The sequence below is a fragment of the Scyliorhinus torazame genome, chromosome 8 (assembly GCF_047496885.1).
Source record: "Scyliorhinus torazame isolate Kashiwa2021f chromosome 8, sScyTor2.1, whole genome shotgun sequence".
In the NCBI taxonomy this organism is placed as follows: Eukaryota; Metazoa; Chordata; class Chondrichthyes; order Carcharhiniformes; family Scyliorhinidae; genus Scyliorhinus; species Scyliorhinus torazame.
Genome location: NC_092714.1, coordinates 191889544 through 191908591, shown reverse-complemented (window position 1 = coordinate 191908591; position 19048 = coordinate 191889544). Strand labels below are relative to the sequence as shown.

At 45.0% G+C, this 19048-nt stretch overlaps 1 protein-coding gene across 1 annotated transcript in view; it reads right to left on the bottom strand.

The window, feature by feature from the left end:
* Positions 1–19048, bottom strand: part of LOC140428899 (protein-glutamine gamma-glutamyltransferase 2-like) — an 84110-nt gene that overhangs the window by 49818 nt on the left and 15244 nt on the right. Inside the window, exons 3-4 of the mRNA XM_072515546.1 lie at positions 5435–5677; positions 4307–4425 (exon numbers count right to left, since the gene is read on the bottom strand). Of these exons, the coding sequence (XP_072371647.1) occupies positions 4307–4425; positions 5435–5677 (362 nt within the window). The remainder of the gene's footprint in view (positions 1–4306; positions 4426–5434; positions 5678–19048) is intronic.

The window sequence follows — 19048 nt, the reverse complement described above, 5'->3', positions numbered from 1 at the left end:
CATCTTCTTTCAAATTCATTATGGTTAAAGTCAACAATACAGAACGTCACCAAGACTTAGGGAAGAGGTCTCGGTAAGTCAAAGTGCATTGACTAGGTGTATATGATTTATGGGGAGTCACAAGTAAACATTAACACAGAGGGAGGCAGTGGCATAGTGGCATTGTCACTGGACTAGTAATCAAGAGACCCACGGTAATTCTCTCGGGACCCAGGGATTGAGTCCCACAATGGCAGCTGGTGAAATTTGAACCCAATAAAAAGAATCTGGAATGAAAATCGAATAACGATCATGAAACCAATGTCGTTAATAGCTGCAGCCAGCATGCTGTATGGCCTCTGCATATGTCCATCTGGTTCACTAATGCCCTTTAGGGAAGGAAATCTTGTGACTCCAGATGCAGAGAAATGTGAGTGACTCTTAAATGCCCTCAGGATAGTAAATGCTGCCAGCGAAGCCCCCATACCACAAATTATTTTTTTTTGAAAATAAACAAAGTATCATGTAATTGCAGAATGAAAGGAGGCCATTCAACTATCCAATTAGTTACACTCCCTTGCACTTTCCCCATAGCTGAAATGTTCTACCCATCATGGGGGAGGTGGGACCTGTACAAACTGGATGGGTGACACCTGGGCCGGACTGAAACTGATGTCCTAGGGGGGGGCTACCTGTTAGAGCGGTTGGGGAGTGTTTAAACTAATGTGGCAGGGGGATGGGAAACGATGCAGGAAGTCGGAAGGTAGTTAAACAAGGGAAGAAACAAAAGGCAGTAAGGGGGAAAGTGTAGGGCAGAGAAGACATAGTCAAAAATCAAAAAAGGCGACAGTACAAGGTACAGTGACTGAGGGGGGCTCAGTGAATAGGCCCAGTAATACTAAAAGGAATAAATCGGGAAGTAAAAACATCAATGGAAAGCGACGCGGCAGGTTGTTACATAAAGATATGGGTTCAACGACAAGGACAATTAGGAGAAACGTTTAGAGGAAAAATAACTTAGGAGAGGGTACTGATAAAGGTGTTAAGATTCAAAACAGAGGTGCAAAAGCCAACATAAGTGTACTTTACCTGAATGCTCGAAGTATTCGGAATAAGGTAAATGAGTTGATGGCGCAAATCATCATGAATGACTATGATTTCGTGGCCATTACTGAAACATGGTTAGAGGATGGTCATGACTGGGAGTTAAATATCCAAGTGTATCAAACTATTCAGAAGGACAGGGTGGATGGTAAAGGAGGTGGTGTAGCTCTTTTATTTAAGGATGACGTCCGGGCAATAGTAAGGGATGACATCGGTGCTATGGAGGATCAGGTTGAATCCATTTGGGTGGAAATCAGGAATAGTAAGGTGAAAAAGTCACTGATAGGAGTAGTCTATAGGCCACCAAATAGTAACATTATGGTGGGACAGGCAATAAACAAAGAAATAACTGATGCATGTAGAAATGGTACAGCAGTTATCATGGGGGATTTTAATCTACATGTCAATTGGTTTAACCAGGTCGGTCAAGGCAGCCTTGAGGAGGAGTTTATAGAATATATCCGCGATAATTTCCTGGAACAGTATGTAATACAACCTATGAGGGAACAAGCGGTCCTAGATCTGGTCCTGTGTAATGAGACAGGATTGATTAATGATCTCATAGTTAGGGATCCTCTCGGAAGGAGCGATCATAATATGGTGGAATTTAAAATACAGATGGAGGGTGAGATGGTAAAATCAAACACTAGTGTTTTGTGCTTAAACAAAGGAGATTACAATGGGATGAGTGAAGAGCTAGCTAAGGTAGACTGGGAGCAAAGACTTTATGGTGAAACAGTTGAGGAACAGTGGAGAACTTTCCAAGCGACTTTTCACAGTGCTCAGCAAAGGTTTATACCAACAAAAAGGAAGGACGGTAGAAAGAGGGAAAATCGACCATGGATATCTAAGGAAATAAGGGAGAATATCAAATTGAAGGAAAAAGCATACAAAGTGGCAATGATTAGTGGGAGACTAGAGGACTGGGAAATCTTTAGGGCGCAACAGAAAGCTTCTAAAAAAGCTACAAAGAAGAGTAAGATAGATTATGAGAGTAAAATTGCTCAGAATATAAAAACAGACAGTAAATGTTTATACAAATATATAAAACAAAAAAGAGTGGCTAAGGTAAATATTGGTCCTTTAGAGGATGAGAAGGGAGATTTAATAATGGGAGATGAAGAAATGGCTGAGGAACTGAACAGGTTTTTTGGGTCGGTCTTCACAGTGACTGTTGGAAATGAGACTATGACAGGTGAGGACCTTGAGATGACTGTTATCACTAAGGAAGTAGTGATGGGCAAGCTAATGGGGCTAAAGGTAGACAAGTCTCCTGGCCCTGATGGAATGCATCCCAGAGTGCTAAAAGAGATGGCTAGTGAAATTGCAAATGCACAAGTGATAATTTACCAAAATTCACTAGACTCTGGGGTGGACTCGGCGGATTGGAAATTAGCAAACGTGACACCACTGTTTAAAAAAGGAGGTAGGCAGAAAGCGGGTAATTATAGGCCAGTGAGCTTAACTTCGGTTGTAGGGAATATGCTGGAATCTATCATCAAGGAAGAAATAGCAAGGCATCTGGATGGAAATTGTCCCATTGGGCAGATGCAGCATGGGTTCATAAAGGGCAGGTCGTGCCTAACTAATTTAGTGGAATTTTTTGAGGACATTACCAGTGTGGTAGATAATGGGGAGCCAATGGATGTGGTATATCTGGATTTCCAGAAAGCTTTTGACAAGGTGCCACACAAAAGATTGCTGCATAAGATAAAGATGCATGGCATTAAGGGTAAAGTAGTAGCATGGATAGAGGATTGGTTAATTAATAGAATGCAAAGAGTGGGGATTAATGGGTGTTTCTCTGGTTGGCAATCAGTAGCTAGTGGTGTCCCTCAGGGTTCAGTGTTGGGCCCACAACTGTTCACAATTTACACAGATGATTTGGAGTTGGGGACCAAGTGCAATGTGTCCAAGTTTGCAGACGACACTAAGATGAGTGGTAAAGCAAAAAGTGCAGAGGATACCGGAAGTCTGCAGAGGGATTTGGATAGGTTAAGTGAATGGGCTAGGGTCTGGCAGATGGAATACAATGTTGACAAATGTGAGGTTATCCATTTTGGTAGGAATAATAGTAAAGAGGATAATTATTTAAATGATAAAATATTATAACATGCCGCTGTGCAGAGAGACCTGGGTGTGCTAGTTGCAAAAAGTTGGTTTACAGGTGCAACAGGTGATTAAGAAGGCAAATCGAGTTTTGTCCTTCATTGCTAGAGGGATGGAGTTTAAGACTAGGGAGGTTATGCTGCAATTGCATAAGGTGTTAGTGAGGCCACATCCGGAGTATTGTGTTCAGTTTTGGTCTCCTTAACTGAGAAAGGTCGTACTGGCGCTGGAGGGTGTGCAGAGGAGATTCACTAGGTTAATCCCAGAGCTGAAGGGTTTGGATTATGAGGATAGGTTGAGTAGACTGGGACTGTACTCGTTGGAATTTAGAAGGATGCAGGGGGATCTTATAGAAACGTATAAAATTATGAAGGGAATAGATAGGATAGATGTGGGCAGGTTGTTTCCACTGCCGGGGGAAAGCAGAACTAGGGGGCATAGCCTGAAAATAAGGGGAAGTAGGTTTAGGACTGAGCTTAGGAGGAACTTCTTCACCCAAAGGGTTGTGAATCTATGGAATTCCTTGCCCAGTGAAGCAGTTGAGGCTCCTTCATTAAATGTTTTTAAGATAAAGATAGATAGTTTTTTGAAGAATAAAGGGATTAAGGGTTATGGTGTTCGGGCTGGAAAGTGGAGCTGAGTCCACAAAGGATCAGCCATGATCCCATTGAATGGCGAAGCAGGCTCGTGGGGCCAGATGGCCTACTCCTGCTCCTAGTTCTTATGTTCTTATCAAATATATCTTAATTTCCCTTTTAAAAGTTATTGAATCTGATTCCACCACTCTTTGGACAGTCCATTCCAAAACAGTACATAAAGAAAATCTCCTGATCTGACATCTGTATCAATCTTCAATCTGTGCCCTCTGGTTACTGACACTTCATTGCAAACAGTGTCATTTGTTCACTCTAAAAGTCCTCATGATGTTAAACACCTCTAACGAGTCTCCTCTTGACCTTATCAGCAGTATGTTGCTCAGAATATATAGCGAGGGTAAAAGAAGTACACAGCAACAACAGAATTGATAAATTATTACATTCTGTCTGTCAATTCCTCGTGCTTAATTGTAACTTTTTTTGTTCCACTGACAAAATAAGTTTAGATTCTTCAGTACCTGCCCATAATTCCAAGCTATGCGCCCAATGGATGAATCCGAACCCTGATAGATCAAGCCCTGATCAGCGAGTACATATTCCCCGCGTTGATTCTCATCGTCTAAGAAGACGGCATCACCTGAAATTTTTAAAAATCTCAAAGCGGTCAGCTATCTTACAAATATTGTCATTTGTGTCTTTAGAATACAATATGAAACACTTTTCTGAGCTGTGTGTCAATATTGGCACTGTTTGATAGTCAATCTAATTCAATATGTCTCAAATATCCATTATAAATAGTACATGTGAATCAATCCTGTGAGCGATGCCCTGGCGAAACTGACCTGGAAGATTTGCATGTACAATATTGCCAAGCAGTTGGCAAGGTAACAACAACAGCAAACAACATTATAACAACTGCCAACACTACTGACATAATTTAACTTAATCACAGCACCCATTGATGTTAATCAAACACCCTCACACTGATGGGGGTTATCTAGGAACTCAGCTATTTGGGGGTTTTAAACACTGCCCTTTCTCTCAATTTTGACCCAGTGGAGACTGGTAGGAGGTAAATTGGGATGTTGGTTGTGAAGTTACTGTGTGTAATAATCTGAAGCAAACTTGCCGCAGGTCAAGTCCTTAATCCAAAACTTCATAAGTCTGCTCAAATTGAGAACCTCAAATTAAAGAGATTTGGAGGATGTTTGATCTTGTGAGAGCAAATGTACAGTAGGGATCCCGGTTCGTAGTTTGCATCTGATGTATGCTTCTGAGGTAGAGTGGGTGGAATTTAACACCATATTAGGGGCATAGCACTGTTGCTTCTAGATATATTTCATACCAACCCAGGATAATTGAAGAAGGAACAAAAAATATTTATTCCCCATGTTTCCATTGTTAACTTCAATAAACATCATAAATAAACTCTGAAATGACTATTGATCAATAATTTAATTGTTCAAAACTGTTTAACAAAATATTTAACTGTGATACTCGCCCCCATTATTATTTGACACATGAGAATTTACAGTCTTTTATTTGATCTCAGGAAGTAGGCAAGGCCACATTTGTTGCCTATATCTTCTGGGCTGTTATGTTATCACACAGATTTATTAATGGAATCCATTTAAAAAGTATTATACCTGGGCACCATGGATTGAAGAGCAAGATGAATTCTCCGAGGGCAAGCAATGTAGATTGACCTTGTGTTGTGCACAGCAGTTTTAAAGCCTGGTGCCCGATCTTGGCATCGGTAGGTGAGCATATGGACAGGGAGAGTTGTTTCGAATCACTATATACCACAGAAGCGTTCCATTTCGCATTATCCAATGAATCCGACAGCGGAAACTGGACTTTAGTTCCAGATTTTTCTGAAGGTGCCGGACCTGAAAGGAAAAAGACAGAATTTTATTGAATTCAGAAATGAATTAGACTCTTAGCACAAAAGATATTACTGAGTGCTTATTATGTAACTGCTCAAAAAGATTACAACATTCTCTCCCACCAGCTAATAACTGTCAGCTTTTATGAAAGAAAACTATTGCCTCGCAAATAAATTATCGTCCAACAATTGCAAATAAATCTGGCTTCTTTTTTTCCCTTTCCAACAACAGTTATTTTTCCCCCTTTTCCTTTGGATTTTCTTTCTCATTCATGTAGCATTTTTGTGTGCTGCCGATCAGGCCGGTGTGTCCTGCGTGGGTGGGTGGGGGGGGGGGGGGGGGGGGGGGGTGGAGTGCATTGCAGCTTCGAGGGGGTCACGTCAGATGCCTCGGAGATACTGAGGAGTTCCAGCGAGTGGAGCTCCTCAGTGCACAAAGCGGGGCCATATGCACACTCTGCCACACATTCCCCGCTGAAGCCCTTTATCTAACTCAAGAAGCGTTTTATACCATGTGTTTCTCATCGCTGCGAGCACCAGGAATCACGCAGCTAAATGAACTTGCTATGGGGCATTGTTCCCTTTTCGTAAAATCGCACCCATTAGCTCTCTGTTTGAGAATTAAGGCTTTCTTTGCTCGCTCAGGTGGATGTAGTAGATTACCAGACAGATAAATCTGAGCTAAATAGTTGCTGTGAAAACATCAGCAGCAAAGAAACAAAACTGATAAGAACTAAAAATGGTACATTTAATTGAAATACATGGCTGCATTTCTGAATTATGTACAAAACAAGGCACTTTGGGGAATGCTACAAAGCAGTAAAAGGCCTTGGGATTTAAGTGATGTAAACTATCAACAAGTTTACAATGCATGGCAAAGTCTGTAATACAACAACCATGTCATGATATCCACATCAGCATGTCATGGTGCAATCACACACATACTGATGGACAGGCAGTTGGACCAACCAGCACACACATAACATTGCAGCCAATCACCAGTGAGAGCACACGCACTATAAAACAGGGAACACGACAGTTCTCGCTCACTCTACCGGGATATAGCTCAGAGCACAGAGCTCACAGCGCGCCACTCAGACATAGACCATGTGCTGAGTGCCTCACTAAGATAATGATAGGGCTGGGTCCACAGGTTAGCTGGTGAAGTACGCACCCAAGCCAGTAGTTAGTTGTTACTGTTGTTTAGACAATAAAACAGAGTTGTACCATCTACAGCCGTGTTGGATCATTTTTGCATCAGAACACCCAACACGACAAACCACTTGCTTCATAAATCACCTACAATAGCAAAATATCCCAAGGGGGTTTCGACTGTTGCTTTTGCTTAGAAATAATCACACATTTACACTAAAATATTGAGAAGAAAAATGTCTTTTGGAAACAAAGTAAAAAAGTATACACATTTTGCCTCTGTCACCAGGCAGCTTTGAGACCACACCACCCACATTATCGAGGGCATAGTTAGTACTTTATTCAATTCAGTGACCAGGCCTTGCCCCACCAAAAACCAAGGTTGCAACTTTGACCACTAGGAGTGATCAGTGTGCTTCCAAGGCGTCATCTTGCAGGCTGATTTATTTATCCTCTGCTCGATGGTAAATTTCCAGGATGAGGCCAGCAAGGACTTAGAGAATGTACTAACAAGCCTGCTGAAGGACCTCAGCCAAATGGGTATTTAAAGGGCAATTTCTGATCATTAAATAGTAGACTGTCTAAAACTTGTGCCAGATTAATAATCATTTTCTGAGTAAGGTGGATCAGAAAGGCCAGTCATCCAATGTACTCGTTGAGTTTTGTCTTTTAAGCACTAACACTCCAAGAATTGGTCAAATTATTTACTTTGACTTTCCACTGTTGAAGTTGCTATTTTGTCCTGTGGTTGGGGTACAAATGGGGTGCTTTCATAGATTATCATAGAATTTACAGTGCAGAAGGAGACCATTCGGCCCATTGAGGCTGCACCGGCTCTTGGAAAGAGCACCCTACACAATGTTAACACCTCCACCCTATCCCCATAACCCAGTAACCCCACCCAACACTAAGGGCAATTTTGGACACTAAGGGCAATTTATCATGGCCAATCCACCTAACCTGCACATCTTTGGACTGTGGGAGGAAACCGGAGCACCCGGAGGAAACCCACGCACACACGGGGAGGATGTGCAGACTCCTCACAGACAGTGACCCAAGCCGGAATCGAACCTGGGACCCTGGAGCTGTGAAGCAATTGTGCTATCCACAATGCTACCGTGCTGCTTTGATGTGTGCTACTCTCCAAAAGTAATCTGCTCGAGACTGTAATTTGGTGAAACCATTACTCTTTATTTACAGCTTCTATATACATATTGGGATCTCTGCATGATGTTGGAACTCCATCACCCTCCAGCTCTCTGTTACACAATCATAAGGGCCGGGATTCTCCTCTGCCTTTTTCAGCCAGCTGGAGAGCAGGCGAAGATGGAAGATGATATGGGAGTCCCCAAATGACTTACATGTCAGTGGCATTTCCCATTCACATTGTCCCCATGTCCCCGCCACTGATGTAATGATGGAGTAACTGCCCAGACAGGACGGGAACCCCATTACCATCTCATTAGCGAGTGTACCCACTGAGTCCCCTCACGTTAAGGATCCCCTCCACCCACAAGCTTTACAACTGGTCTGGACCAAAGGAGACCAGGCGAAGACAACCCCCCACCGAGGGCACAGAGGTAAGTATAGTGTCCCAGGCATCATTTGCTTCTGATGTTAACCTTTTACTTTACATCTCCCCCAAGTCTCTCTCACAATTAAATACACCCTTGTACAGTCACCATCCTTCAAATGAGACCTTAAACCCTCGAAGCATCCATGTTGGCCATGCCGAGTGGTTCTGGAGAATTGTCAAGATCCCATTACACTATTTGAATTAAAGCAGCTAACTTTCCCAGTGTTTGGTAAAATATGCTGCCTATTAACAGTTTTTTGTTTTGTAAAAATTTCTGTGGGCAAAATGGCTGCTGTTTTTGCTTAATAACAGTCTCTGCAGCACAAATTAATTCTTTGTATGGGCAACAGGAACAGACATTTTTCATAAAGCAAGATATGTATTTTCTTTGTTCCTTATCCTCCCTGGCTCCTTCAAATTACCTTGATTCTGAACAGAATACAGATACGATTTAACCTAATCCTTATAAAGCATGTTGAGAAAGATTCCAGTTAGTCAGGTTGTCATCTTAAACATAACAATATACAGGATGGAGCAAACTGTCTATACACAAGCTTCAAACAAACTCATCTTAAAAGGGAACAACAAGATTCTGGTCCCAGAACCACCCATCATCCTGGGAGGAAGACAGCCTTCAGTTTATGTTCATAGCCGAAAAATCCTGAAACACTTCCTCAAAAATACAACTCAATTTCAGATTAGATTCCTTTTGGTGCTGCTGTTGTCTTGATCGCTTTTATTGTAAGAGCTCAGTCAGCTGAATGACAAATTAAGCAAAAGTGTGATACAGGCAAACTGTTAACATTGCTGCTGACTTAAAAAACATTGACCACAATTTATATTGATCAAACAAAGGCCGTCCAAGTTAACCAAATTGGATATTGAAAAAGAAATCCCAAATTACTTTCTATGCCTTTTTTAATGTTCTTTTAAATATAAAATATTTATTTTGAGACTCAGAAAAAGTTCATTTGTGCAATTTGCCCTTGCTAGTGCAGTTACTCCATGATCTGATGTGGATTTGACATGTTCTACTTTGGTATTTCACATGATTGTGTGGACTTTCCATATTCTAGTGCGGATTATTCTATGTTTTCATGTGGGCACTCAATGTTCTGGGGGTTGTCCATGAAGTGGTGTAGGTTTTGGTCTGGAATCAGGATGGATTCACTCAAATTTTACCTCCATAGATGAAGTTGGCACAGCACTAAACAACGATAATGATTAAATTTGATGCTGGTCCAATTTTCAAATCTGTTTGTTTAAAATGTCCGTTCGAGTCATTCTGGTGACGCAAACACGAGTGCAGACATTAAAGGTTAATGTTTTCAGTGGGACGTGGGCAAATTTGGTGATGCCAGGGATAAATCTAGGATGAAGACTTTGGGAATAATGGTAAAACTGAGGAAAGAGTGACCTAGACAGACTTGGAAAAGTTTCAAATAGAAGTGACTAATCAAAATAGACACCAAATGTACCAACATCATGGTGAGGCAATCGTGGAGACTCGTAAGGTTTAAAAATACAAGGGGATTGGGAAAATGCATATATATGCAGAATAAAGCTCCTTATTCTTTGTTTCAAAAATATAGATCAACATCACCCTCAGAAGAACTACCCACTCCAATTGAGCCAACATTTCCTATGTGGCGAACAGCCATCCTTAAAATGAGTATAAATACGTCTAGAGGTTCATGTCTAAATTCAACCCCATTTATAAACAGTTATAGGACATGGAACTGGGATTGAACGCTCTCAAAATAACTTCACATGGAGCTGTGCAACCAGCCAAACAAAATGGAGGCTTCCCCATCCACAAGAGACTGATTTGTCTGAACCGAGGAATCTGGAATGAAAGTTGGATGCTGAAAATCTGAAATAAACCATAAAATGCTGGAAATACTCAGCCAGTTAGGCAACATATATAGATGGGGAAACAAAGTTAACATTTCAGGTTAATGGCCTTTGATCAGCACTGATAAGCATGATCAGGAGAACATTACTCCCCATCAGTTGTTTAAGCTTGCGATCCTTCACACTTGGAAGAAAAAAAAAAATTTTTTGAAACGTGTCGGCTGAGATTTGCGGGATGCAATGAAACTGTAAGCCAGGACAGCTTTGAGAAAGTGAATTTGGGGTGTAGTAGAGGGAGTTTTGGAAAGTGTGTGTGACAGTCATGCCACCATCGACCTGAAATGTTGGGTGCGATTCTCCGGCTGCAATGTGCCTGGTAAAAATCCCGTTATGCCGCGAGAACAGCCGGGAGAGCCCCAAAACAGCGGGGTGAATTCTCCAAATCCCCAGCCATGTGTTTCTCGTCGGCGAACCATTACTGGAATCGGGATTCTCCATTCTCACTGCTAGCCAATGGGATTTCCCATTATAGTCATCCCACACTGCCGGGAAATCTGCAGGAGTGGGGGCACTGCCGGTGGAACGGAGATTCCCACCGGCGGAATATTCACCCCAGGATTTGCGCCTAACAATGGGCGATGCTCACCGTCTGCTGAAGCTGACATAATCTGGTTCATGCCCTCGCTGGGTGTGAACAAGATTCGCATATTTACATCATAATTTAAAGATGTCGCGACTATTTGAAACCAGGTTCGCCCAAGTCCCGATACTCCCCCCCCCCCCCCCCCACCCCCGCACCGTGCAGGGATCACTACTGGTCTCCACCAGATGTGATGACCACACTGGGGGCTCTGAGAACATTATAGCATCAAGTGGTCGAGGACATGGCAGGGCAGTGCCATGGCATCCTGGAACCACAACATCCTGGCAGTGCCAGGTTGGCAGTGTCAAAGGGTGGGGCCTGCAAGGGGATGCAGTGGGCTAGGCATGAAGTGCAGGGAATTTGGTGACCCCACGGTGGGATGTTGCTCACCTGTGGGTTGCTGGTATTGGCGTTTGAGGTGGCAGATGGCCCTAATGCTGGCAGGAAATGTGGGGGGGGTGATGTTGGTGCTGGTGGTGGAGGGGGCACTGAAGCCCTATTGCCAGCGAGGATGGTGATGCAGCAGACACTGAAGCAGAGATGCCGGCGAGGCTGATAGTTGTGGGTGGGTGGCCTGTACTGACACTTTGAGCTCAAGGCGCCCTTTAAAAAAGTTGCCTTGAAGCTTGGCATGTGGCGCAGTGGTTAGCACTGGGACTGCGACGCTGAGGACCCGGGTTCGAATCGTGGCCCTGGGTCACTCTCTGTGTGGAGTTTTCTCATTCTCCCATGTCTGCGTGGGTTTCACCCTACAACCTAAAGATGTGTTGATTAGGTGGATTGACCACGCTAAATTGCCCCTTAATTGGAAAAGAAAAATAATTGGCTTTTCTAAATTTAAAATTACCCTGTTCTCTTTGAAGCCAGGCTTTCTGGCGAGTCCCTCTCAGTGCTGGTGCGAAACATCGCCACTCTCCAAAGAAATTTCTACGTGAAGGTGGATTGCGATCTGGATAGCGCCGACACACCCGGTGGGAATCATGCCGTTTTCCCTGTCGGAGACCGCAATTCAAAGTTTATTGAGAGAATTGTGTCTGTTAACTCTGTTTCCCTCCACAGATGCTGACCTGCTGAAAGTTTCTCGCATTTCCTATTGGACTTCCAGCATTTGTTTTTCTATTAGTGTTTAATTCACTGCCACTTCTCTCCCACGTATTCTCACCTTGAGGAAGATCTGCGCTTCTCTCAAACAAGATTTACGTTTGACTCTTAAAGCTTGTTCACTATCATTGCTTTCCATTTCCTTCCCTTGTTTGATCAGGGGCAGGATTCTGTGGACCCCCAGCCGCCTGTCTCTCGGCAGCACGAGGTTCGTTGGCGGCGGGATTCTATCTTCCAGTCGTTTGTCAATGAAATTTCCCTTTGAAGCCACCACATGCCGCCGGGAATCCCACGTGCAAGGGTGTGCTGCCAGTGGGAAAAGACGATCCCAATGGCTGGAGAATTCCAGCCCAGGTGTCTCTCACACCTGGCCATACCTCCTTTTTCAGAAACTGTCTCCAGTTTCATCTTATTACACATGGATTCGAACTGAAATTCCATCTTTGGTGTTTTAAATATACCTAGGCTTACAGACATCTCCCAACATTCCTCAGACAGCTATTCTCATTACTTACTGAGATCCACATTCAACATTTAGCGCCATCACATGATCACACGTTACCTCTTTCTTCAGCAGCACTGACTCACTCTACCACAAAGCTATTCCTTCACTTCATCCTTCGACTCATCCAAGGCTTTAACAAAAAATCATTGTTTCTTCCTTTCTGATGTAAAGGATCACAAACATGAATAATTCATAGGTTGAAGGGTAGCATGGTGGCACAGTGGTCAGCACTTCTGGCTCACTTTCCAGGGACCCGGGCCAGGATTCTCCCCTACCCAGCGGGGCGGGGGAATCTGGCGTAATGGAGTGTTGGGAACCACTCCGGCGCCGCACCGCCCCAAAGGTGCGGAATTCCCCGCACCTTTAGGGGCCAAGCCCTCATCTTGAGGGGCTAGGCCCACCCCGGAGTGATTTCCGCCCCGCCGGCTGGCGGGAAAGGCCTTTGGTGCCATGCCAGCCGGCGCCGAAAGGACTGGCGGGAGCGTCAGCGGCTGCTCACGGCATCCCCGCGCATGCGCAGTGGAGGGGGTCTCCTGCCCCCGCCATAGTGAAGACCATGGCGAAGGCGGAAGAAAAAGAGTGCCCCCACGGCACAGGCCCACCCGCCGATCGGTGGGCCCTGATCGCGGGCCAGGCCACCGTGGGGGCACCCCCCCGGGGCCAGATCGCCCCGCACCCCCCCAGGACCCCGGAGCCCGCCCACGCCGTCTGCTCCCGCCGGTAAGGTAGATGGTTCAATCCATGCCGGCCGGTTGACAGCGGCGGGGCTTCGGCCCATCGCAGGCCGGAGTATCGGCGGGGGGGAGACCGCCAACCGGCACGGTGCGATTCCCGCCCCCGCCAATTCTCTGGTGGCGGAGAATTCGGGACACGACGGGGGCGAGATTCACACCAGCCCCCGGCGATTCTCCGACCCGGTGGGGGGGGGGGGGGGGTCCCTTCATTGGAAAACATGAATTGGGAACTCTAAATTTTAAAAACAACTTTCCTTTTGACTTCCATTTGATGTATCACCTGTTTATGCTGCAGCCTCAAGTTCTGCAAGGATTCCGCTACGAATCGATTGACTGTTTTCTGTTTGTGTAATGTGTTCTGTGTACACCACTGGCTGAGACTTGTCAGTTTAATGTCTCTGCTCAACCACAACTACTGTCAAAGCAAGAAGCATTTAACGATATTATGTGCTAGTTTTCTGCCTTATTTATGTTAACATTACACAAAAACATGGCAATGGCCCATACTGACCAACTGGCATTTGTTTGTGTTAATGCTCCACATCAACCTTTTCCCAAACTACTTTATCCACCTCCCGCTGCATATCCTTTCTATTCCTTTCTCCCTTATGTTCTTATCTGAAGGCATTTATACGCTTACTGTGGCAACTCCAACGGGCAGCACGGTAGCATTGTGGATAGCACAATTGCTTCACAGCTCCAGGGTCCCAGGCTCGATTCCGGCTTGGGTCACTGTCTGTGCGGAGTCTGCACATCCTCCCCGTGTGTGAGTGGGTTTCCTCCGGGTGCTCCGGTTTCATCCCACAGTCCAAAGATGTGCAGGTTAGGTGGATTGGCCATGATAAATTGCCCTTAGTGTCCAAAAATTGTCCTTAGCGTTGGGTGGGGTTACTGGGTTATGGGGATAGGGTAGAGGTGTTGACCTTGGGTAGGGTGCTCTTTCCAAGAGCCGGTGCAGACTCGATGGGCCGAAAGGCCTCCTTCTGCACTGTAAATTCTATGATAATCTATGGTGCAACCTGCATATTCTAACTTCTCTTTGTGTAAAGGAGCACCTCCTGAATTTTTTTTCAGTTGGATTTATTAGTTGACTTTATGGTCCTGAGCTATGGACTCCCCCACAGGTGGTGATATATTTTTAACAACTATCGTAGCGAACTCCTAATCGGTCACCCTTCAGCCTTGTTATTTTTCTGTAGAAAAGAATCCCAGCCTGTTATAACCTCTCAGTATTGTTCTTGTAAATCTTTTCCAATCTTTTCCAGTGCCTCTTGGCTATGAGTTCCTATTGGTCATGATAAAGAGAAATTGAGTCTTCGGGTGTATTCTTAAATCATTTATCACCAGTTTGAAAGAGTTTTATACGAGGTCACTGCACATGTCAAATTCTACAAAAACACGGTGACATTTAAAATTCATTTCAACTGAGTGTAAATCATATTACAAATCAAGTATCTTTCATAAATTGAGCACTTCACACCGATGATAAGGTCAGAGGCATTTAATTCGTCATTATGCTCAATATTTGGGTGATTTAGGGGCGGCACGTTGTGCAGTGGTTAGCACTGGGGCTGCGGCGCTGAGGATCCGGGTTCAATCCCGGCCCTGGGTCACTGTCCGTGTGGAGTTTGCACATCCTCCCCATGTCTGCGTGTGTTTCACCCCCACAATCCAAAGATGTGCAGGTTAGGTGAATTGGCCAAGCTAAATTGCCCCTTAATTGGAAAAAAAATAATTGGGTACTCTAAATTTCTTTTAAAAAATGTTTGGGTGATTTCAGCTCATTTATACTTTATATTGACGACTTATCACTGAACTCGAGGGAACAAGATGGTGTGAATTGACACAAAATTGAATAGTTTCTCGGACGAACAAGGCAAATGTATTGTTGATTCAGCCATCTTGAGTTGTCAAGTATCTTCAATGATTCTCAGCACCTCATTTCAGCATTTTTTTAAAAAATTACCCCCAAATTACAGTGGAAAAGAGTCAATTAATCCTGCTTTTTATTAGCTTGAAAGAGCACACTGGGAACTCTCTCAATACAGGTGCAGGTGAAACAACAAAAAATTACAAATGCTGCAAATTGGAAATAGAAACAGGGAATGCTGGAACCACACATCTTTAATCTTTAATTCAAGCAGATGGAAGCAGTGGCCTGTGCCTTTAATTTCAACAGAAGCCTGTGCTGGTTTGAACAGGAGGCCATAGACTGACCAGCACCAATGACAGAGAATGGATGTGACTCGGTTTGATTGATTTGGCAGGTGGTTAATCAATTGGCCCAAAAGGCTGTGCTCTGCCTGGTAACAGGTGGTGATTAGATCTGATGCCACTGGAATGTTTTCCAGAGTCCCGAGGTTCCAGTTTAGATTCAGTTTGACTCCCGGCAGCTCAGAGAGAACTCCCACTCTCTCTCCTCTCTGTTTTTCTCCAGAAACGCTATGTTTCTGAGCTGGCAGAAAGCCTGAGTGAATATGTTTACAGGGGAACTATGACAGGCTGTGCAGGCAAAGTTCAGAATCTGTTAACTCTACCCAGAAAAGCTGGTGTTAATCAACTATCTTTCTCCAGGAGGCCTGTTGCCTGTCACTACTACCTTTTCTGCGCTACAGAGGCTAAAAGATGAAACACAAACTGAAGGGAAGGTTTGAGGAAACAAAGTTTCTACCCCTCCAGGAAATGTGTGAGTATGGTGCTTTTAAAAACTGCAAGAAAACCAGTACGGGCTGCAAAACAAAGGCTGTAACTATGAAGAAAGCATGTTAGGAACCATCATCTGAAGCAAAGACTCTTTCCTCTTTCACTTAGTTTATTTTTCTCTTTTTCACCTCTATCTGTTTTTCTGTCTTGTGTGTGTGCGTAGAGGGTGAGGGGATTGGTTGACGGTGGAATTAGGCACATATTAATACTTAAACAACTGTATCTGCTGCGCATTTCTTCATTATTCTTGTTAGAAATAAACAGTAGTTGTGTTTCAACTTACAGACCTGGTGACTGTAATTATTGGGCAGCCAGGGGCCAAAGATTTGGGGTATTTTTGTAACAATTATTGGTTAATTCATTTGTGTTGTTACTCCGGGACAAGTATGGCTGGAATTGACTGTGCACTTGCCCAGGGTGTCCGAACACATTCCATTTAATGTATCCTTTTTATGTGAATTTTCTTATAAATTTACTCTGCCTTTTTCGCTACTTTCACATCCTTTTGTTCTTTTAGATGCTTTTCACGGTTTTGTTGTGATGGTCATTACAGATCATCCTCTAGCTTTCAACTTTTTTTAAAAAAAGTAAACTAGAAATACAAATTATCTCATGGCAGTCAGCAACTTTCCCCAAAGTTCAGACTTTCACAACTGAGTGACCCTATTGATATATTCACTCGAGATTTCTTTGCCAAAACTGATTCTGACAACACATAGGTTTCATAATGAGTAAAGAATCAAACTTAAGCCATATTGTAAAACATAGACTGAAATTTGTGATAGCAAGTAAGCAGGACTGTGAAGGAGGTGTGAACAACTGCTGGGACCACCCAAAATAGCTGATGCAGACTTTAGCATCATTTGTCCAATAAGGGCAATTTAGCATGGCCAATCCACCTAACCCGCACATCTTTGGACTGTGGGAGGAAACCGGAGCACCCGGAGGAAACCCACACAGACATGGGGAGAGCGTGCAGACTCCGTACAGACCGTGACCAAGGCGGGAATCAAACCTGGGACCCTGGAGCTGTGAAGCAACTGTGCTAACCACTATGCTACTGTGCTGCCCAATGGCAAAAGAGCAGATTATAATGCACAGGTTTCATTTTTACTTCATTTACTGAAAGAGTAGAACTGTCTTACAGGCTTCGGGACCCCATTGCCCAGACAAATCAAAGATCTCCAGCCCACATTTGTAGGGAGGGAGATTGGTCGAACAATTTTCCTGAGGCAAGCTCCAAATTAGTCACCTCCATTCTTGCCAACCCAAGAAGGGCAGCGGGTAGCTCCCTATGCTGCCTGTCCAATCACAGAAGAATGCAACAGAGCCTAAAAATGGGGGCACACTTGAAGGCATCCTTGGATCTGGCAGAAGCATCCGTACCTCAGAGGCATCCTGATGGTAGTTGCCTTTTGTGGGCACAGAGCCGCTGGGTGGATTCCCCGCCATTCGCCGCCAGGATTGATTATCCCAATCCGGCAGAAATTCGAACATAAGGCTAAAAACGCTGATTCCGTTGTGATGCTCTAGTTCCCCGCCAGCAGCTGCGGCAAGCTACACACCCTGTGCCAGCGGGAGGATGAAAATGGGTAATTTGAACCCTCTTTCATCCTATTAATGGGCCAGAAGCCCGATTCTCTACTCCACCGTGATGCTCCAGCCCTCTTGGCCGGGATTCCAGCGGGTGTGAATTGGTGAAAGAATTTTCAAGCGTGGCCCCGGCGCGGTGGGTTAAGATGCTACAGATGTAATGTAGAGGCCCCCCAAAGTTCCTCGGACATCTACCTTCCCCCCACAATGCAAATCCTGCCCACCCACACCTGTCCCACCATCAGACATCCAACAGGGACCCCCCAACAGAGACCACCCTAATAGACCCCAACAGAGGCTCTTTATCAGACCACCCTCTCCTTTTCACAGAAGGAGGCACTTAGCTGCCTTTGATGTGGAGGGGCCGTCAATCATAGCAAGACTGTTTATAAACATTGTGGTTAGCATCAAAGCAGGCTAATGGAGATGCATTCAAGCATAATGGGAAAGATCAATGAACAAACCATTAAGCAGCTGTCTCTGGGGAAATAAAACTGTCAATCAGCAGATTTAAGAAATGGTAAGTGAAAAAGCAGGGATTTTTCAACCTACTGCCTGGAATGCTCTTCAGCTTTCAGGCAGGGGTTTCTTAAGTGGGGGGTTGTCTGATTGGAGGTTTCTGATGGTGGGGCCTGATGGAGGGACATTGTTGGAGGGGGTCATCATGTTACTCTCATGCAAGGGTCCTGTGGGGGTGGGGGGGAGGGTGGGGGGTGCTGTGTTGACCCGTCATTCCCATGGTGGTGGGGGGAGGTTGCCCCTACTTGTCAGCAGGGGGGTGGGCAGGATTTGCACTGTGAGGGGGAGAGCGGCCAGATGCCGGGCCTCGGTATTGGGCCGCCCGTTAAAAATGATGGCCCGATAGTGGTATTTCATTGTAATTCCGCAAGTTCCCCGCCATGTCCAGCGCAGAACACAAGCAATTCTACTCTGGCGGGAGAACTTATAGTCTCTCGAATTGGGAATCCAGCCCTCTGTCCCCAGTGGTCCCGCTGCTTGTGCAGGAAGGCCACTTTCATGAAGCTAGCATCTCTGCACATGGTTGGGGAACTGCCCCGTCACTGGAAAAATGCCAGCAGAGCCACAAAATTGCCCCGACTGTGACCTTAAGTATATGGATTGCCTGCCCTACTCTATGCAGTAGTTAGGCAATCAACTTCCCAGGCTGTCCTAGGAAAACATCCCCGGTGTTAGGAAAGAGTTAATGGGCGCGATTCTCCACTCCCACACCGAAGTGGCCGCGCCGTCGTGAACGCTGTCGAGGTACACGACGGCGCAGAACGGCCCCGGTCCTGACCGATTCAGGCCCTGACAATGGGCCAGGATCGGGGCCGCGTCATCTACACGCGTCAGGCCTTGTCGCCCGCTTAAAAGCGGCGCCGCATAGATGACGCGGCCGGCGCCGCATAATGGGCGTCATCCGCGCATGCGTGGTTGCCGTCCTCTCTAAGTCAGTCCCGCAAGAAAATGGGGGATGGATCTTGCGGGGCCGTGGAAGGAAGTCCTCCTTCAGA